This window comes from Citrus sinensis, chromosome 3, assembly GCF_022201045.2.
Source record: "Citrus sinensis cultivar Valencia sweet orange chromosome 3, DVS_A1.0, whole genome shotgun sequence".
In the NCBI taxonomy this organism is placed as follows: Eukaryota; Viridiplantae; Streptophyta; class Magnoliopsida; order Sapindales; family Rutaceae; genus Citrus; species Citrus sinensis.
The window spans coordinates 42253055-42274776 of record NC_068558.1 but is presented as its reverse complement, the minus strand read 5'-3'; the positions used below and the strand labels follow the sequence as shown (position 1 = coordinate 42274776).

Here is a 21722-nt window from a genome sequence, read left to right as displayed (position 1 = left end):
GTTTGTTGTGACAGGCACTGAGAGAAGAGGCTCTAGTTTCTTGAGGAGCTAAACGAAAGGGCTTAACTGTGTTAGCTTTCACGAGATACTATAGTAAGTTTTAATACATGTATGTTGAAGTAGCTGATTCAAAAATTCCTACGGGATCTTTTATGAAGCGAAAAGGTATTAAGGAAACAACAAAATATTAATGGGGGGTGTCATTAAATGCAAAGTTGGAAAGTACATAAAAGATACATTTATGTAGGAGACGCTCTATCTATGTTATGCTATGACTACGACTGCAATTGCAAGCAAATGCAGATATGCAATGGCTCCCAGCTCCCCCCCGGCCTCGTGCGGCCTGTGCTTATGCTTGACTGCAGTCTGCTCCTCTTCATTTTGATGCCACTATTTTTGTATGTCGTGTAATTGAACATACACGTGATGGCTCTTTATTTTCAGGTTCCTTTGTTGGATACGTGTATTTTGTAGCCGGTCCCTAGTGTTTAACCTTAAAAAGAATCTATAATAAAACTCATATTAATTTGTCCTGTTAATAATGAGGGTATATTCAAATTCAAGGGAACCGAACTGAATTGAGAGCTAAGATTATTTAATATTCAGTTAAATTGAGTAATTACAGGGAATATTGACAGTGTTGCGCTGAAACACCACAGAGCACAGCCTACTGTTTATGCCCTGTTTCAACAATCTAAGAAAGATTTCATTGCATTAAAGTTGTTTTGTAACTAGAGTTACATGCAGCTAACAAACAAGGAAGTTTCTCCACTCCTAGGCCTATTAAATTGTGTGGGGTCTCTCATTTTGAGTATAATTTTATAATAAAACTAACATGTAAAAATCTATAGGATGAGATGAGGAGGGACATGGACCTTCTCCTTGTTCTTTATTTATTTATTTTTCTTTCAATCTCTTCTTGTTAAATGAGTAGATAATATTGAGTTTTAAATTTTGATATTAAGAATTAGGTCATTTTTTTTTTACTCTTGTTTATAATTAAATTAATTTTTAAAAAATTGGATTTGAAAAATAGAGCAGAGTGAAAAATAAGGAGAAGATCCTAACTGGAGAAGGTCCAGAAGGAGAGGCATTTTGATTTCATTGACTAGAGTGCGGGATCTATACATATTGGGCTGGGTCGACAGTCGATCTGGAATTTGGAAGAGTCCACCCCACCAAACACAAATCAGGTTGTGTCCAGCTGGGCTACTTCCGGACTACCAGTTCATACATCCGTTTTGTTTCGTTCTGTTTTTCCAGCTCAACAACCACTCTCCAATTCACATTTCATATGACAGTCTACCCAGAAGAAGAGAGAAAATTACATGGAATAATGGGTCTCCCTCCCTAGGTATAAAAAAGTATCGAGCAGTATTTTATTATTAAAAAGGAGATGGCGACTAACAGCTCAAGAGAGTAAGTGCTCACGACATAGAGATAGTGAGTTGATTCTTACATATTCCATTGCTGATGACTCCGGGGGTGGCTACAACAAGACAAAAGTGTGTGCACTCAGTGGAGCACAAAAATAAAATTATTGATTGTTTTGTAATAATTTCTGGTGTACACTGATTGGATATTATATTATAATATGGAAAAAAAAATTGAATTCTCAACTACAGTTCATTACAAAGAATTTGCTTAGCAGATTCAAAATGCAAAATGTGAAAAAACAACTGTATTAGAAGCACCAAAAAAAGTGTCTATTATCCCCAGGAAACTTTATGGCAGTTTCTACAATGATCAATCCCGTAGGTAACATGCCTGTCTGCACTTACTTTGCGCATCAGTTCAACTTCAATAGCTACTTCCTCAACTTCTTCTCTCATGAATGAGCAAGCTCTTAGCTCATTCTTCCATGAATTTTTTGCGACCGCGATCATCTACTTTCTTTGGTTTTGAGAAGAAAGGATCCCACTCATGAGGTCCTACTGAACGCTGTCCTTCATCTAACAAAGCATATTTCCAGCCATTCTGCTCCACAAAATTATCATATTCTGGAAGACCTTCAATGGTGAGCCTCCTCAACCTTGTTACTCTGTCAATGATCGACTGTACAGCAACATCAAAAGAATCCTTGAGAGTCGCCAATTTTGAGCGAGGATCTGCATATATCACCCTTGGAATGAGATTGATAACAGTCTCCCTCATCTCCTTAATCTGCTCGGGAGAAATTTGTTTCAGTCTTTCCTCTATGCTTACATTCCTCTTACGGATGTCATCCTCTGGAATGAAAACAGAGTATGAAGAATAATTCTTTGGGAGATGCCAAGTATATTGTGTGTAAGCTGACCCAGGATGAAAGAAAACAGGTATGCAACCTGCCAGTATAGAGTCGAAAGCAGATCTTCGTGTGTATGAATCTCCCTGAGGTTGCAGACAGAAGATGGACGTCTGAAACATTTGCATTATGCTGCTCGGAGAGTGACACTTGCTTTCCCCGAAATCACATTCCAACAGCTTACCCACCTCTGAATTCCTACACTGTTCCATAAGCTGCCCTCTAATTGACAAGGGGTCTCCAGGCCGTGGTGCACCTGCAAATGAGAAGAGCCACTTCCTCTCCAATTTCCTCATCCGATTTTGCCAATCAAAAACTTCAGCATCCTTTGATGGATGGAAATATGTTGGATAAGGGATTGCAAAATCATTTGCACCCCATGGGCTAGATTCAACCACAAGCATGGACATATTCTTTGTGGCAGGTAAAAACAGAAGCTTACTTCCCCAATCAGATTCCTCATCTGATCCTCTCCTGAAATCCCAAGTTATCCTCCCTGCCACCAGAAAGTGATCCTTCCCTCCCATGATACCCCACTCAGGCCTCTTCGTCAGCCAATTGACCAAATCAAGTGAGGCAGCATCTCTCATGGATATATTATACCCCCAAAGATACCTTGCTATGTCAAACCCAGCATAAAAAGGCACAAAAATTGCTGCAGCAATGGAAGAATCGTTTGTCAAGCACTCATACTGCTTCATTCGGTTGTTGAATATCACATCAACAGCAAACTGGTTTGTAGTATACCACCCAGTATTCGAAAACACTCCTTCAGTATTTGCAAGCGGAGGTCCTAATCCCGCATTAGCCGTGTACTTACACATATTGGTCCAAAGACTCAAACTCTTGCAATCCTTGAGCATATCCTCATTAAACCTAGAAGGAAGATCATGCACATAAATATACCTACCCCCACAAGGATCACTCTTGTTTTCTATTGTTTCCAGTGCCTTCATAAATGGAAAACTCTTAACTTCATGACCAGCACTCTCTTGACTAATGGGTTCTGGAATAACGGGATTGGATTGTGATTCGGGAGATTGATGAACAATGGGTTCTGGGTTAATGGGTTTGGATTGTGATTGGGGAGATTCATGAACGACGGCTTCAGGGTTAATGGGTTCTGGATTAACTGGTTTGAATTGTGAATCGGTAGATTCACGAAAAGTGCTAGGCTGGGTGGCTTCCTTCCGAGGTTCTGCTAGATGGTCATCGTTAGTTAAATGGACAAAAGAAGATTCTGAGTTTTTGATACTGGTTTCCAATTGGTTAGATTCACTAACATTATTAGTCCCGAGCACAATAAAATGAAAGTACAACAACAGAATCCAAAAGAAAGCGGACAATGTAACTAAAAAACATAGCCTATTTTGATGATTCTTCCCGGCTCCCTTATCCATTTGCTCTGTCGGGCCACTCGCCGCCACCCGGCGTCTCATCAGATTCTAAATTTCCCCAAATAAATCAACCAATCAAACAACTTCCCATTTCACCAAAAACACTCACAATCCCAGTTATAATCTAACACCCACAACTCGCAAAACCACGCAAATTACAAAAAATGACAAACCCTAACCCTAGTTTCGATAGTTCAGCTTAAGTCTCCGGAAATGAAGCTTAAATACAACAAAGATTAAAAAAAAAAACTTTTAAACTGTAACCGACTAATCACCAAAAGGGTAACTGAACTATCAAATCAAAAGAAGAGGATCTTGATTTTCAAGAACAAACCGACGATTCAACATAAATGATGAGAAAATGAGGGCTACATATGATCTGTTACGGACATGTCAGCAGCAAAACAGAAAGAATTCAGCGACAGAAATGACAGAAAAATTAAGAAAGCAAAAGAGGAAAACAGAGTAGAGAAATAAACTTACAAGATATTTAATTTGATTTGATTTGGATTTTGTGAGAGATGGAGAAAATTTTGCTATAAAATTTGTAGAACACAGACACAGAAATCGGGGATGGGCGTATATAAGAGAGAAAGGGCAGCGTTGTCGGTAGCCGGTGGAAGAGTGCCGCGTGGGTACGCGTGATTACGTGTCAGCTTTGTCACACTGGCATTTCCTGGAATTACGTCGTATGATTTGTTTATGATTGTTGATTTTGATGATGATGAATGTGATAAGTCCAAAGAGGTCTTGAAACACCGAAACAGAATGCGTAGCACACGTGGCGGATATCCAGTGGAAGGGTCAAATGAGACCGGTGACTTTTTAGCTTTTACTCAAACCCAATTGGCTGATTAAAAATTGAAATCAGCGTTTTGCAAAATTTGGTGTCCTTCTTCGATTCTTGAATTGAATTTCGTTTTGCGGAAATGACACCGAAGCTGCCATTTTTAAAAGGGCGAAAACCCCTTGATTTTTGATCGGTGGGTGGGGATTCATTTTTGAGTTTGTTTTACTAAATCTGTATGTAATTTGCGTTTACTGTTAATTAGACCAAGTCAACGGTGAAGTTATTCCATTGATTTGGATATCGGTTAAGTCAACGAGGCTGCTAAACTTAAATGGGAACATAGGATTCAGTGATTAATTGGGGGGGATAATTTGGTGGTCCTAATTTTAATTTTCCAAGGGGAAGAAGCCGGAGCCAGCTAGATGCACTTGGCGGCATCTTGAGGTATGTGACACGACACAATTAATGGCTGTATTTAACACTACTGCTGCAACCTCCTGTGAAGGCAGGATCCTTACTGTGAGGATAAAATTAACAAGATTTCAATTTGGCTGGTTATTTTAGCTTATTTCATTATTGACATTAAGAGACGAGTTTTGGTGATTTGGTCAAATGTTTAGCTTGCATCATCCATCACAAAAACTGATTTTAGGGGGGGGAAAAAAAAAAGGAGAAGAAGAAGGTACCTGTTTTAAAAGCTTTTAAGTATTTGCTATATTGGGAGGGAGTCTATCATTGATGCACGTTGTCAACTTGTCATCTCATGATTGCGCTAATCTTTTTTCCCACTTCCAAAAGCGCACACTTTAGACCATAATCTGATAATCAATGACACAACACTGGTCATATATTTTAATATCAAAGACAGTGTAAAGCTAATCTCCCGAATCTAACCAATGCTCTCCTTCCCTGAAGACTAAAGATGGAACCTAATTAATGACGCTCTCCAAATATCCAAGCATGAACTTCCTTCAGTTTTTCTTTCGTATGGGGTTGGTTATAGGAGAGGTAGAATTTGCAATTTCCTATTAGATGCATGCAACGTAGATTAAGTTTTTTTTTTTTTTTTTTTTTTTTGACTGCTAAAACCAAAATGGAATTAACTACAGCTGGCTGGAGCCTGGAGTGATGGAATTAAACTCGCTTTCAAAATCACTGCAAAAAGTAGAACCGAATCAAAATAATACCGCAACTGGACTTTGGATGGACACCACAAACTTAATTGTAATTTGTGAACCACACACACACACACACACACACACACACACACACACACACATATATATATTTAACCTTTCAGTCCTTCCAGAAAAGTTACATAATTGATGGGCGTGGGTCAATACATATAGAATATAATGTATTATGGTTTCATTTTGATAACAACGGGAGAGCATATACAGCCAAGCTGATGCTGCCTCCATCTATTGTTAAAATTATGTTCCGGTTGATAAAGACGTACGCCACAAAAATTATTAACTATATTCGAACACGGTATATAAATCAATCAAAATCAATCAATCACATAGACACTAGCCGGCCGGCGTGGTAAAGTCAACGGCAAGTCAATTTTTAAACAGATATCAGATCCGACAATATAAGCAAGCATGAAGCTTGCTGAGTTGCGCAACTTGCAATGACACAAGTAGTCGAGTATCGAGCATGTTGCCTGTCTGCATGTAGGGAAGCTGGAGTCTGGAGGTTGGGCGGCAAACTGTTAATATGAAAAACATGACAACAGAAAGAGTGGATGGCCACGAAGAGTACTTTCAACACCGTCTTAATAATATATTAATTCAATCAATATTATAACGCTGACCGTACAATGTATCTGATTCAATATCTGTTAGTTACCGCTAATCATAGAAATGAAAGCAGCATGAAAATTGAGATGCATAAAAGAATAAACATCACGGACCAATCGGGCTTGCAACTCTTGGTATTTGACCCCGGCCGTCTCCTATTCAACACGACATCTCCGAAAAAATATATGCGAACTCCAGGATCTCTTAATTTTACCTCGCTTCCAACCAAAATGGAGTTATTGACCCCCTGAACGTTGCTGTTTACGTATATGTTAAGGCAACAGCAGTCTGGTGATGACTCGCCCGAGGCGTTGCGGCGGACGAACATTGTAGCCCCCACGTTCGTCCCGTCCAAGTTAACTCGTCGGAGGCAATCGTGGCTGCCTTCTCTAGCCATGACCAGGAGACTCTCTGATCGGTCTTCTTACTTTGGATTTCGCTCTTCCTTTCCCTTGTTTGTTTGTTTCCAAAGAATGAAGAAGCTACGGCTAGGTCTGATTGTAACAAATGTAGCAGCTATGTCCTTTACTTGTGTGCCCAGTTAGAAGGACTTTCACTTGCCTTTAGCTACAAGGAAAGTTTATGATCCCTTGGAATGACTTTATCCTCAAGCCATGCCATACTCCTGTTTTCATGTTATTCATACTTTCTCTAGTTAGCGGATTTGCTCGTTTGCAAAGGCATCACACACAAGGAAATCCAACAGTTGTTTAGATAACTCAAGGCACGTTTTCACCTACTAGTAGGCTTTACGAAAACAATGCATAAAAACAATACCAACTTCATAAGGGTTCAGATTGCAGGAAATCGATACAAGAGTTTGAATAGAAACAGCTTCTCTTCTTATGGTTGGTCGGCTTGATGGGAACATGAAATCTGTGATGCATTAGTATAATTTTGGTGAACTGAATAATATGACCATATAAATGGTATGGTAAGGTTAGGCAAGCTCGTACACTTCCTTCCATGCATATAAGCCTCCTCGGAAACACTCGCACCTTTGAGTGTACTTGTTTTAAAACAATATCCCAAAATTGAACAGAAACAACAACACTGAAGAAAGCAAAAGCAAAAAGCAAAAGTCACTTTAAGAATGATGCAGAAGCAAAATACACAACAATTTCCTAACACGAATTAGAAATACAGGGCTTCAGAGCAAAGGCCAAGATAAGTCATTCCGAATCTTTTTAGAAAAATACAAATGGCCAGAATACTTCTCAGTAATTTTAAATATGAGTTATTGAAGAACTCTCTCCACATCGTTATTATTTCCTGGTCTGCCTCCGAAGAAACATGCTGCGTTCTGGAAACCTATTGGTTGCAAAGGCTCAAAGCTATTAGTATCTCCACAAAATCCAAAACACTAAATCGCTAATGCTTCAATTGTTATTTAGTGATCATCTACCCAGCTTATTCGATGAATCCAGATGATTATGAATTTTTTCTCATGAGAGAAACAAACAAAAGTGTTTGCACTCATAGGTCTTTTCACGGTCTTAGGGAAATGAAAATTAAACGTACCATTCCCATATTTCCAAATAGATGGTATTTTCTGACAAACAATTGAAAATAGAATAGCCAAAGAAGATCATGGCCAAGCTTCCGGATTTATTCTTTCGCTGACGGTAGAACCAAATTTTGGGCCACCCTTACGATACCAGATAAGATATTCAGTTGGGTATCCCTTCAACTTATGTGGCACAATTCCCAGATCCTGAAATGTTAAGGCTGCAATGCACACCACAAAATGAGAACTTGAGAGATTCAGGATGCTAACACGGAGACAACTAAACATGCAATGAATATGATTGGAAAAGCAAGTGACATTGTAATCCTAATAGTAATGAACCAACCATTGTCTGACACAATTGTATCTGAAGTATAGGCATTAATCTCATCCAGATTGAATAAGCCAGGACGGGGCAACGGAAAGGGAACCTTTTTAAGTAATATCTCCCGAGGCATAGCAACCGCCTGAAAACATTTAAGCCAAGATGCAACCAAATTAACTGGGAACACTCTCAGACATCAAAAGAAATATATAAATAGCACAAATGTTTTGGCAAGCCAGCACAGTGAAAAAAGACACGTAATTAAGACAGAAAAAAGGGTAGATTATCAAATACTCAAATCTGATGCACCATATAAATTAATTATTTTATAATAGCAAAAACATCCAGAAGCATGTATAGAAATATTTCTTATCCTTTTAAGGAGAAATTTATTCATTCAAACACCCAGATACAACAGCCATATAATTTACCTTTGCAACAGGGAAAGGAACTTTCACATAGTGAGGATATTCACGGATTGTATCATACATAAGCTCTGCCTGCATGGCAATACAAGTTCAGAAATAAAAACCTGCAAAACCACAAGAAATTGAGAAGCAGAAAGAAAAATTACCAATTCATGCACTGTAAAGATATCTGGACCACCCAACTCGTAAATTTTTCCCATGCTGGTTCCATCATCTTTTAACGCTGCAGTGACTGCAGCAGCAACATCAACAACATATACAGGTTGGATTCTGCAAAGCAGGCAATGTCAGGAATATATCCATTAAGGATTCAAACGAAAAAATAATTTTCTGCCAGGCCTGCAAAACATTATAAAAGCCTTCAAACAAAGAAAACTTTCTGCATCTGCGATGGTAGTTGATGAGTTAACACATACCTGGTAGATCCATCCCCAAAAAGAGGAAAAAAATTAAATTTTTTCACAAACTGTGCCCACTTATTCAAAAGCCGATCCTCGGTACCAATCATTGCAGCAGGCCTCATAATTGTGGCCTACAGAAATTATATTATGTTAGGAGCTCCGCATATCGGCGTATGAGAGCAAAAATGTAACAATTAAATTCGAAAAGCATGTGATGGATAGACCTTGTAGGTGGTCTAACTTGAGATAGCTATGCTTGTAGTCTTGACTCAAACATCCTATCTAACTTAACATCCCCTACCAGATATTGGCAGGACAACGAAATGAGGTTTAGTCAGAGAAGAAGGGTTATGTCAGAGATAAGATTACTTCACACTTGGGATGACCATGCTCTACAAAAAATTTCAATGCAAGGGAAAAAGCAGCCTAGCTGATGGAAAGAAAAAGTATAACTCACCCAAGGTAATTCTCTCAAAACAGCTTCCTCAGCAGCAGCTTTAGTACTAAACACTCTTGATGGAGATGATGAAGATGCCCCTAAGCAAGAAATTTGAATAAATCTCATGATGCCACCATGTTCTTTTGCAATCTGGACAAATTTAGGGTAAAAGAATTATTAAAAAAAAAATCAAATTCTTAATAACCAAAACACCAACCTCATGAAAATAAACTTGGATGACAACAGAAGAAAATAACAAATACAAGACCGTCATAATGTAACCCAAAACCATACGTCAGTGAAGATACTGGTCCAGAAAGAACATGAAAATTCACAATTGATAGATATAAATTCAGTCAACAACAACTGCAAACCAGCAGCAATAGATAAATGTTACTTTTCAACAAATATTTCAACCCCATTTACAAGGCTTGGCCCACACAGAATTAGTCATTATCTCTATTACAAATCAGGTTCAACTTGATCTCCAATGAATACATGCAATTTTTCAATTAATTATTGCTCAACCACTCTATTCCTGATTCATACTCTGGCAAATATTACCACAGTTCAATAAAAGTTCAACATGACAAGGATGACTGTGCAAGAATCTACCCCTGCAATGCGTTCAGCCATAAAATGGTTCACATCCTCAAAGCTGTAGTTTCTGGTCTCATACTCTCTTCCTACCAATAAGAAATATTAGCAGTTATAGTTAATATTTTACACACTCCTAAGATTAAAAGGATTTAATAGGCAGAACCGCAAGGGATGAATGTCTACCAATAAGATTGATAACAACATTAGCCTTTGCCATTGTAGCCTTGATTGTGTTATCGTCTCTTGGGTTAAACTTCATCGGTACAATCTGAGAAAGAGAAATATCAAAAGATCATTGGATATAATCATAAATGCACGGCACAGAGATTTGTATTTCATGTCCATTAAAAGAAATTGCATACTACTACTACACCTGTCCCAAATCTCCCATCAACTTGAGATGACGAGGATCATCCTCACAGCCCCGGAAAGGAACTAGCACTTGAGATCCCATTTTAGCTGGAAGAAACATAGAGTACAAGCGGTCAGAGGAAATAACCCAAAAAATTCACAGTTGAAACCCAAAAGTAAGCTGAAACAAAAATCAACACGATCGAATATCACTCGTCCACACCAGGAACAACATAATATCAACTAAAATCAATAGCTTTGAAACAAATAACTCACCAAGTTGTTGCACAACATAACGTCCAAGGAACCCAGTTGTGCCAAACACTGTAGCTATAATGCCACTGTAAACATAAGTCATCTTAGTCACAAGGCAATATGAAATAAAACAAGAAGAAAATTCCTCAAAAGCAAATAAGGATTCCTTTAAGAGCTTTTGAGTAAAATATTTCCAGAAAAGGGGAAAAAAATTTAAAATGCTTGCTGACAACTGCACCTTCAAACACTTCTCCAGCCCAAAGCTCTTTTCTTTCTTTCTTTTCCCCCCCCCCCCCCCCCCCCACCCCACCCCCCCCCCCCCCCCCCCCCCAACAAAGAAAAGGGAAAGAAAACACAAAATTACCTATCAGCTAAAGGCGACAGCGCTTTTGAAAAATACAAAAAAAATGAGTACCCATTTGGTGATCACATTATCCCAAACAAAGTACTCAAAATATTATCTACATTTGACGGAAAATGCAAAGAGAATTGGATAAAAATTACCTAACAGAAGATCTTCCACCAGTGCCCTTACGAACAAGGTGGCCGGTACCGGGAGTGGCGACCGAAGTAGATCCAAATCTCCGATGATCAGCTCCATTATCTGTAAAATTTTACAAAATATATATAAAAAGGGGGGGGGGGCAAAATTTGACGGACAAACCCTAAAAGAGACAAGGAAATGATGGAATTACAGTAATCGGAGAGCGGGTAAACCGATTTAAGAGAAGAAATGGAAGTTGCGGGCTGTACAGATTGGTGCCTTAATCGCCTTGTGATGGCCTGCATCGTTGTTCCTTCTCAGCTAACACAGCAAGAGACGCACACACACAAGAATCTGCTGAATGTAATTGGGGAATTTGGATTTGGAAACGGGGATGAACACTAATTTGGATCTGGGTCAGGTATTTACCAGGCCCAATGCCTCCTGGTTTATTTTTGTTTTTAATATGAGTTTCTGTAATAACATTTGTCTTTTAATACTTTGCCTTTTAAAAAGATAATTTTTATATAAATATTACATCATAAATGATGTGATCTTTTATCTAAAAAAACAAAAATTGGGCATTGACGTATGCCTTGTTATTTATACTTTGAATTTATATTTCATGTCACTTACATATATTAAGAACTTATATGGCATCTCATAAATTAGAAAGCTATTAAAATTTTACATGACTTGTAAATATGACACGTCGTAAACTTTTTACTTTGAATAAAAAATTATATGACAAATCATTTATAACTTCTACTCATGAATAGCATATTAGCATTAGAATCATAAAATTTACCCAGAAAAGAAAATTAAATAATTGTCAAAAATCTTACGGTTTTTCTTTCCTTTCTTGCGGCGTCCTAAAAATTTATCAATTTAAAATAGATATAATCAAATAGTGAAATTACGTTATGACCTGCGGGTATATCTTAAAATTTATGACAATTTAAAAACATAACGTAAAGAATCATGTAATTTTAAATTACTTATTATTAGTAGTAGTATTATTAATAGAGATATTTCTAAAATAAAAAAGACCTTTAAAAAAACAACGGCCTAACCTCCTAATTCATCCTAGTGAAATAATCTTAACATTTTATATTGATTTTATTCATCCATTATTTTCTTATCCTTTTTAAGAGACAATGAAGCAGGTCTACACATAGAGTTGGCAAAATGGATTGCTAAATCATATTCGTATTGTGTCAATTTTGTATCGTATTAAATTTAGACCAACTTAAACATTACCTATTTAGTAATCATGTCAAAATATTGAGATTCTAACTTAATACAAAAAATAAATGAGCTACTCAATAGACCGCTTATATATATATATATATTTTACACATTTACATTATTGAAGTTTTGAATTTATATAGAATTATATTTTATAAATGAAACATCATGTATATGTTCATCCTACCAAAAAAAAAAAAGTAGATAATCACATCCAATATTTGAGTTTTGATGATGAAAATCTACAAATTAATTTTAGAAAATATAATTGTTATCAATCAAGTAGATAAGTAAAAAACTTCAACCCTAACCCAACAAAAAAAGAAAAAGAAAAAGTGTTGAACCCTTACCCAATCTATTTAATAATCATGTCAAATTTGATCACCTTCTAATTTAAAATCATGAAGTGAAGTCATTTATCAATTCTCAGTGTGACACACTAGATACAATTACAAAGACATGTAACACCCATTTATTTGTGTCAGATAATCGAATTGTGTCAAATTTTAATACCCATTTATTCATGTCAGATAACCGGATTGTATAAAATTTTGCAAGCCCTAGCAACGCCTTACTTCTTGATCAACAACAGTTAGAGAGAGAGAGAATTAGGAGTGACCAGTGTAATAAGCATTTTTCATAATCAAAGGAAAGGCAAATCAGAAGCTAAAACAAAAATATGGAACAAAACTCCCGGCCTTGGAAGTAGGCCTAAACTGAAATTCACAACTTGTAACAGTTGAATTGAATTCAACTATTATACCTCTTCAAATTACCCAACTAAACAAGAACAACTTGGTTCTTCTCTAGACTGTTTTATTGAACATTGTCGAACAAATATTATCAGCTGCCCATTTTCCTTAGAATATGACTATTCTGCCTACCAACTTATTTTCCGGTTAAAGAGCCCAAACCGTACATGAATTCCCAGTCATGCTTATGGGGGATCAAAGAACTCATTATGGACTTGAAGTAGAAACTAATTTCCTCCGATGGGCTTCTGCTTTAATAGCAACCTTTGTCGTTCCCCTTTGCCTTTGATTTTCCCGAAAGCAATGGCAGCAGCAGTTCATTCTCTGCTCTCGCAGTCGCTGACTTGAAAGGTTTCTGGGCATGCCATTTAAATTAAAAATCTGGTATGCCACTTGACCTTGAGGAGTACTCTGTTACCAACTTAAGAAACATAGACGATTTATCTTCCAAAAGTCTCCCTGGAGTATCAAATTCTGCAACTCGTCCTGCATAATCATCAAAAACTTTTTAATTACTGCATAGATGAGCACAGTGAGCTGAGTAACAGAACTGGTATTAGACTTCTGAGGAAAAGTTAACAAATTCAAATAAACTCATGAGTATAATTGCACGCACCATCACTTAATACCAAAACCAGATCGCTGTCAATTACAGTTGGTATACGATGTGCAATAGTGCATACAGTGCAGTCCTTAAACTCTGTACGAATAATCTTCTGGATAAGATTGTCTGTGGCTGTATCAACTGAAGCTGTTGCTTCATCAAGCACCAGTATTCTAGCCTGCTTAAGTAAAGCCCTACCAAGGGAAACAAGTTGACGTTGTCCCACACTCCAGTTATCTCCATTTTCTAGCACTGCATATTTGAACAAAAAACGCAACTAATGGATTAACTATCTATCCAAAAAGAAATGACTATATATTAACAACTAATGTTGAACAGGAGAGCTGTAAACCTGGTGTTTCAAGCTTTTGGTCTTTCCCACGAACAATGTCTCCAAGCTGAGACTTGTCAAGCGCCTGTCCGAAATCAAAAGCCATGACTTTACTACTTTGGGCAGAGCATTAAGCATTGGAAGTTAAATAATTTGGTAATTCAAGGATTTCTTTTGATCTCACTGTTATTGGGGAATAAATTCGCCAAGAAAACACAAATTTATATATTACTCCAAGATTATCTATAACTTGGAGATTATTTAAAATAGGAGCTAACACTTTAGTTATTTAAAAAATTAACGAAATATTAAGAAGTTAATAATAATTCAGTAAACTTTGTTCAAACAATATCTAAGGACATCTCCTAAACCAGAAAATTTAAGTTGCCTTGCACATGTAATTGAAAGAACATATATGGTGTGCGATATTATACCTCCCAAATTTCTCTATCTGAATGCTCTTCAAGAGGATCAAGATTGCATCTAATGGTCCCTTCAAATAAATTAGGATCCTGGGGTATGATACCAAGACGGCTACGTAGATCGTGGAGGCCAATTGTTGAAATATCAATGTTGTCTATAATGATCCTCCCACAAGCTGGTTCAATCAATCTAAACAATGCCTGAATCAATGTAGATTTGCCACTCCCAGTCCGCCCAACAATGCCAATTTTTTTTCCTCCAGGAAATGCACAGGTTATCCCATGAAGCACCAAAGGAAGATTCTCACCATAACGAACCTTAGAAAACAAAAACAGAAATGGTCAGCATTTTGTAACCCCTCAAACAAGAATAAAGGAAGTTAATTTCTTATTTTCCTTCTTTTACCAAAAATACATAAATAATTACTAAAATAAAACTTGTACAAAAGATTACACTATTTTATCAGTTACTATTGCTTGGCCTCTGTTGCCAAGAACATTGCCCATTTCTGTAAAGAACAAAGTTTACCCAGAATCCAACTTTCCACGTTCAAAAGTCAACTTATAAAACAAAGGGCACAAATGAGCACTTTTAGTCAAATATAAACCGAGATGCCTCCAGCTAATTGTCCACGATCATAATATGCAAAGCAAAGCGGAAACAGATCTCAAACAAAATTTCAAAATTCATGTGAAAATATATCATTTAGTAGACCAGATGTGAACAAAGTTCCAATTCCAAAAGTTTTTATATTTGACCCAAAAGATTGAGCAAGATGTACGGTCAATGCAGAACTGAGTACCTTTAAATCAATAAGTTCAATTGTTCCATTTTCTGGCCATGAGGATGGAGGTCGAGAATCCTCAATAACTGGTGGAGCTTCTCCTGGAATTTGGCTGTACTGATAAATCCTTTCAATGGAGATAATTTTGTTTTCAAGCTTGCAAAAGCTAAGTATCCACCGTGATAAACGTGCATTTAAATTAAGGCCATATGTCACTGCAAGGCCAGCCATGCCTGCATACAAGAAGTAATTGCCCTTAAAAATCAATTTACTCTTGATAAAAAAATTTAATAATCATTTTTAGAGAAATAAAAACACATTATAAGAATGCCAAATGGGATGCATCTGCAGTACACTATAATGGTACGAACTTCTAGAAAAAACTATGATAGGATACAAGACCGTAATAACTATTAGTTTCATCACCCCAACCATCAAGCTTAGCTTTTTCTCCATGTGCAGGCATTTTCTTTCTAATGGTTATTTCCCTATACAACTTCCCTTTTGTTAAGTCTATACACCTTATTACATGAGATGGGAAAAAGTAGAAATATTAATTAATTACTTACTCGGATCAATAGCTCCATGTGGAAAACTCACAAGTAAAACCATGCAAAAGGCAAACACAAAGGTTGAAAGCAATTCCATGCGTAAGCAAAGCCATTCAATAGCTGCAAGACTGCAGAAGAATGGACGGGCAAAACAATCAAGAAGATAAAGATTCCTCTTCATAAACCTTTTTTCTTGCCCAAAACCTCTTATTGTGGATGCTCCAGCAATGGACTCACCAAAAAGGTGGATAATTGGAGATTTTTGGATGCTCACAATACGGACAAGTTCCCTTGATGAAGCCATGTAGTATTTCTGCATTCAGGATACAATAACATTTATATTCTTTATCCATTTTCCCTTATAAGTAGAAAAAAACAGAAAATGAGGAGGAAAGACAAAAGAAAAAACAGGGAATGACACGACAAGCAGACAGAGGTGTACAAAAGGATAACCTGTAATAAAAAATTAAAAACCTTCCAAATAAACAGACTTGGAAAGTGACAATTTGATCTCTTGTTTGATTCCAAGAAAGAACACGGAAAAATGGAAATGATTCAAAAAGGAAGGGAACCTTGACAAATAGCCTTTCATTTTCCTCTATCTCCTTTACTTTAATAGAAAACACAATAATTGACACCAAAACCTAGGGGAAAAAAGATAATTAAGCACCTGCATCCACAAGCATGCAACTGCCATTGGAATGACAAGAAGCAAAACTTGCCAGGTAACCATTGTCATTACACCAATGATGCCAACAAGTTGTATTGTTGTTGAAGCAAACCCACCAAGTCTAAAAGGAATATCAAGATCAACAACACTTTGATCAATGGATACCTGAAACGTCATAAATAGTTGGCATTATATAATGTGAGAGAAGATCATATCACGCCAAGAAATAAAGGGAAAAAAAATGCTCCAAGCGCATGTCAAAAGGAAAAATAGATCAAAATTATTTTCTGAAAACTTACACGATTCAAGATCCGTCCCGCTGGCGTAGAGTCAAAAAACGACATAGGAGCTCGGAACACACTTCTAAGCATCTTTACAAACAATTTCTGTGCAGCTGCTAAACCAAATGTAGCTACTAGAACAGCCCGCACAAATATAAACCAGGAGCTCCCAAATGCAAGGGCCATATAAACAACAAGAAGGACCATAGGATTAACTTTGGGTTGATCTCCTTCAGTTTGCGGATTGGCCCAAGCCATCCACCAATTACTAGCTATTTGAAGGAATTGAAACAACACTTGTGCAAGGATTATGAGAGGAATCAGTAAGCCTCTATAAGCTGCAGCCATATATGACAAGTACACCTTCATGCTGACTCTTCCTCTTACTCTTTCCTCTTCCTGAACAAGTTGCTTTTTCCTCGAGCGTTTTGCTTTCTTTTTTTCTTTTATCGCTTTCTGCTCTGAAGCTGATGAACCATCTTGCACTTCCTTTGCCAAGTTGTCAATGTTATCTCCAGATGCATCACATTTTTTACAAGGTATAACACAACCATCCAGAGTCAGATTTTCATCTGAATCTTCTGACGAGTGATTTGGAATATCCATAGCTTCAATTGCTTCATGGTGAGCTGAGACCAAAGCATTAAAATCAGTCCCTGCCTGCAAGAGATCATCATATTTTCCTGCCTGTATGATCCGACCTTCCTTCAGAACCTACAGAATACACTCACCCAAAATAAATAAAAAGAGAGAAGCTTGAATCTTTAAGAGGTTGGACACATAGGTAAAGGGTAAAAGATGCTGAAATGTAAATACTTCCATCATTTAAATAAATAGCTGTAAAATATGATGAATGTGAAAAGCCACATAAATCACAAAACGTGTCAAGAAATGAAAGATTTCTAATATTTTCGAACTAAATGTCAAACTTGAATCATGCTGCTCCATCATTAAATGAAAAAGAACATTATAGAATGAGTGGCACAAGCGAGAACAAGATGCCCAAAAAAAAAAAAAAGTCAATGATTGACGTAAAAACACCATTATAAGCTTATACAAAAAGCCTTCGGAGAAGGAAAATAAAAAATAATAAAACTTTCTACTCGGTGTAAAGCCAACATAAAAAGTAAGTAAAATACTTAAAAAAATTGCATACCAGTATAAAATCTGCAGCAGGCAGAAATTCAACTTGATGAGTCACAAATATCACAGTCTTATTTGCCAGTGCTGTCATTATATATTCCTGCAGTTCAATAACAAAAGTTTAGCCAAATGCCATTTGCTGACTTGCACCATTTGTGATACGTTGTGCAAGTCTAACCTTGAACAGTTCTGAACCAGTGTGCGCATCAACAGCACTGAAGGGATCATCAAGTAAATAGATATCTGCATCTTGATAAAGTGCCCTGGCAAGCTGTACACGTTGTTTCTGGCCACCACTCAGATTTATACCTCTATCGCCAATAATAGTCTGGTCTCCATGTGAGAAAAGTTCAAGATCCTTTTTTAGTGAACAAGCATGGATAACTTTCTTGTACTTTGCTTTATCCATGGGGCTGCCAAAGAGAATATTTTCTTCTATATTTCCAGATTGTATCCATGCTGATTGAGAAACGTAAGCAGCAGTACCACAAAGTCTTACCTGAAAAGCATTGAAATGAAAAGGGAAAAATATATGAGGACCTACCAGTTCTGACCGACTATGGAAGAAAAAAATATCATACAAAACATTTAAAAAGAAGAAACAAATTAGCATTGACAAAATATAATTAAATAAATAAAGTTCCATAATTTGACTTACTTCGCCAGAGATCTTTGGTATCTCCCCAAGTATACAAGAAAGCAAGCTTGATTTACCAGAACCAACCATGCCGCAAACAGCCACTCGCATGCCCCTGTCCACTTTCATTGATATTCCTGATAATGTAGGCCTTGAAGAAGAAGGGTCCCAACAGAACTCGGCATTTTCAATTTGTATGGCTACATTTGTCATTCCTCGTGGCAGAACAATGGTTGCATCTTCCTGTAACTCCTCCTCTTGCAGAAATCCAGAAATCCGATCAAGAGAAACTTTTGTCTGAGCCATCATTGAAACTAAGTCGGGAAAATTCCTGAGTGGTTCTTGGAGGATTCTGAAAGTAGCCATAGCAGAAAGAACACTCCCTGCCGTGAGTTGAGCTCCCAACAATATAGAAGTACCAAATGTTACAGCAGCTACAAATATGGGGGAGCTCCAGAAAATGAATGTAATAAAAGCTTGAGAATAAAGTGCTTTTCGGAGCCACCTGAACTCTACCCCTCGCATCTCCTCCAGCTGAATCCGATACCTGTCTTCCCAAGCCTGCAACTTGAGAATTCTCATATTCCTAAGACACTCTGAGGTTTTTCTCATCCTTTCATCCTTGGCAGCCATTAATTTATCTTGGTACTCTTCTTGGACCTTCGCCACAGGGACAGTAACAACAATGGAGATAATGGTGGCAATCAATGTTGCAACAGAAGCAATTCCAACATTTTTATACAAAATTGCAAGGGCAAGAATTATTTGCAAAGGAAGCATCCATATGTCATGGAGATACCAAGAGTAGTCTCCTACTCTCTGGACATCAACTGCCATATAATTAACAATCTCTCCACTGGTGTGACTTTGCCTAGCCAAGCTTGAGAGCTTCAGTCCCTTTCTGTAAACCATTGCTGTAAGAGCCGATCTTACATGCATACCCAAAATGTCAACCCCAAGATACCACTGCCGGGTCGTTATGGTCTCCACCAGCTTAGCCGAAAAGAATATCCCAGCAAGGATATAACCCTCATGAGGGAAGGTTTCCTTTCCCCCTAAATAATCAACAAAGTAACTAACCAAGTATGGACCAACATAGGAAACAATAGTGTTCAGCCCCGCAAAGACAGCATTCAAGGCCGCTTCCTTCCAGAATGACTTCAGAATTGCCAAAGCTAAAGATGGTGTCTTAGTAGGATTTTCAGCCTTCAATTTCTCCCAATTTGAATTCAAAGCCTTATAATTGGTCTTGGCCCGATCCTTCGGGGCAAGAAGAGGAATATCTTTGAGCTCAAGGGGCCTCTTTGCACCAATTGAAAGAAGTGGATTCAACCAAGAAAGTGTGACCAAGCTAAAGAGGCCAGCATCACCATAAGGAGTGACCTTCAGACACCCTGCCTCTTCTTCAAGAAGCAATGGTTCCTGAAGATCAGAGTTTCTACAAACCTGTATACCAGTAACACCCCTAATTGCAACAAAACAAAGGAATGCAAGAGCTGGGGTTGCTGCGAAATTTGCCACAACATGAGAACAGAGGTGCTTTGAACCATCTACCAAGAGTCCTCGCCCATCAACATACAAAGCACACAAACAGATCAAAAATGACACAACCCACCATACCCTTAACAAAAATGGGAATTTCTCAGACAACTTAAATTTACAATGGAGAGCTGAAAAGCTCAATAGAAACCAAGCTAAACCTTGGACAGCAGGCAAGCAAAGTGCAGACCAACCCACTACCTTCCCATCAACAGCCTTTCTTACCAAGCCGACCCCATCAAACCCCAATACTAGAACTTGTACAAACAACACATAGAAACAACAAAAGACAGACATTTTAAACCAAGTACCAATCTTAACCTCTCTAATTTCTCCATCGACACTAACATTACGTCTAATCGGGCTGGAACTTGCAGCAGTATCATCCTTAAAAAACCGAATTCGACCCACACAAACAGATATCTGCCTAGCAGATATTATAAAAAGAAACACAAGGAGAAGTGTTAAGTTGATGCATATAGAAGAAAGCTCCAAAACGGGTAAGCCTTGAATTGCCTTGAAAAGGGCAAAATGTGATTGCCTTGTTGAATATGAAGCTGAGATTCTATTGAGCAAAAGAGAGATACCCATTATCGAACAAGGTGAGTAGGTGAAGAAAACGCTTATTTAAAATGAGAAGAAGGGAACCGAGTCGGTGTTGAGTTAAGCTAAAATAGAGATCGTCATCAAATCGTCCGAAGCAGGGCATCTCACCATCTGTACATGAGAAGCAGAAACCAAACAACATATAAAAAGAAAGTGTTATCTGGAGATAGAATCTACGAACACATTGCATATAGAAACAAAAAATCCACACAGATATTAATAACCAAAAACAGAAATCGATATAGAAGAAAAAACACTTTTTAAATGAAAAAAAATATTTTTTCTTTATTTTTGTTTTCATATTTCACTTAGGCATGGAGACAAATATTGAGAGAGGGAGAGAGACAGAGAGAGAGACAGAGGGGTCATGGAAGCTAAAAATCAAAGAAAGTGAAGGAAACCCATTTGAGAAAATAACAAAAACTGACCTGGGTTTGTCCTTGAAAACCGTTTCGGTGGCGACAGCCGAGGCAAACCCTGTGATCTATACAAACAAAAATAAAACAGAGCAAACAATGCTCTGTTTCTTTCTTCTTCTTTTGTTTTTTTTTTTTGGGCTATATCCACAGAGGAATTAAATTACTACAACACGTACGATAATAATAATCAAAATGAGAGACACATAGACGAGAAGAAGAAGAAGACACAGTGCCTCTCTCTCTTTCTCTCCCCTTCTTCTTCCTCTGTTGTTTTGTCGTTTCTATTTTTGCTTCAAGGACTTGCCGTATTTGAGTACAAGACTTGAAGCAACAAAAATGTTTTTGAGTTTTAATGTGTTATGTGTTCTGTTTATGATTTGGTTCGGTGAGTGGAAAGCTGAATGAGTGAAATTAATTTTTCTTTCTTTTATTTTTTTTAATCTTAGTTTACAATATCATTTCCTCTGCTTCACTATTGTTTATATAGCCCGATTTGAGTCCGTCACAGCAAGAGAGAGACGGGTGAGAGATTAAAAAGGAATATTATTCTGTAATCATCATAAGAATATTATTTTTTATTTACATGTGTCGTGAAATGTAATTAATTCATCATCACGATGGGGATCTCACCTTGCCTTTTTCAAAATCACTATTATTTAATTTCTGACCCT

At 37.4% G+C, this 21722-nt stretch overlaps 3 protein-coding genes across 4 annotated transcripts; all 3 read right to left on the bottom strand.

Annotated features, from left to right (window-relative positions):
- Nucleotides 1-1508: 1508 nt before the first annotated feature.
- On the bottom strand, nt 1509-4329 carry LOC102610788 (xyloglucan galactosyltransferase MUR3). The gene is made up of 2 exons (XM_025098692.2): nt 4165-4329; nt 1509-4060 (listed from the first exon to the last, which is right to left on the bottom strand). Exon 2 carries the CDS (start codon nt 3721-3723, stop codon nt 1852-1854), a length of 1872 nt encoding a protein of 623 aa, XP_024954460.2. The 5' UTR covers nt 3724-4060; nt 4165-4329; the 3' UTR covers nt 1509-1851.
- A 2998-nt stretch (nt 4330-7327) lies between these two features.
- On the bottom strand, nt 7328-11461 carry LOC102610078 (NADH dehydrogenase [ubiquinone] 1 alpha subcomplex subunit 9, mitochondrial). 2 transcript variants are annotated; one of them, XR_370830.4, is made up of 13 exons: nt 11275-11461; nt 11084-11183; nt 10601-10665; nt 10347-10432; nt 10157-10241; nt 9989-10059; nt 9392-9523; nt 8950-9065; nt 8680-8803; nt 8537-8605; nt 8127-8247; nt 7795-8001; nt 7328-7584 (listed from the first exon to the last, which is right to left on the bottom strand). XR_370830.4 is itself a non-coding variant. In XM_006479365.4 (12 exons), exons 1-12 carry the CDS (start codon nt 11366-11368, stop codon nt 7862-7864), a joined length of 1203 nt encoding a protein of 400 aa, XP_006479428.2. In that variant the 5' UTR covers nt 11369-11461; the 3' UTR covers nt 7328-7861. The 2 variants fall into 2 exon arrangements, 1 of the variants encoding a protein (XP_006479428.2); XM_006479365.4 differs by having other exon boundaries at nt 7328-8001.
- Nucleotides 11462-12926: 1465 nt separating this feature from the next.
- On the bottom strand, nt 12927-21510 carry LOC102609764 (ABC transporter C family member 5). Its single transcript, XM_006479364.4, has 12 exons — nt 21061-21510; nt 18509-20743; nt 18029-18349; nt 17864-17950; nt 16726-17421; nt 16427-16591; nt 15775-16069; nt 15224-15438; nt 14433-14738; nt 14020-14083; nt 13680-13919; nt 12927-13549 (listed from the first exon to the last, which is right to left on the bottom strand). The coding sequence occupies exons 2-12, from the start codon at nt 20615-20617 to the stop codon at nt 13437-13439; spliced, it is 4611 nt and encodes a 1536-aa protein (XP_006479427.2). The 5' UTR covers nt 20618-20743; nt 21061-21510; the 3' UTR covers nt 12927-13436.
- Between the last annotated feature and the right edge of the window lie 212 nt (nt 21511-21722).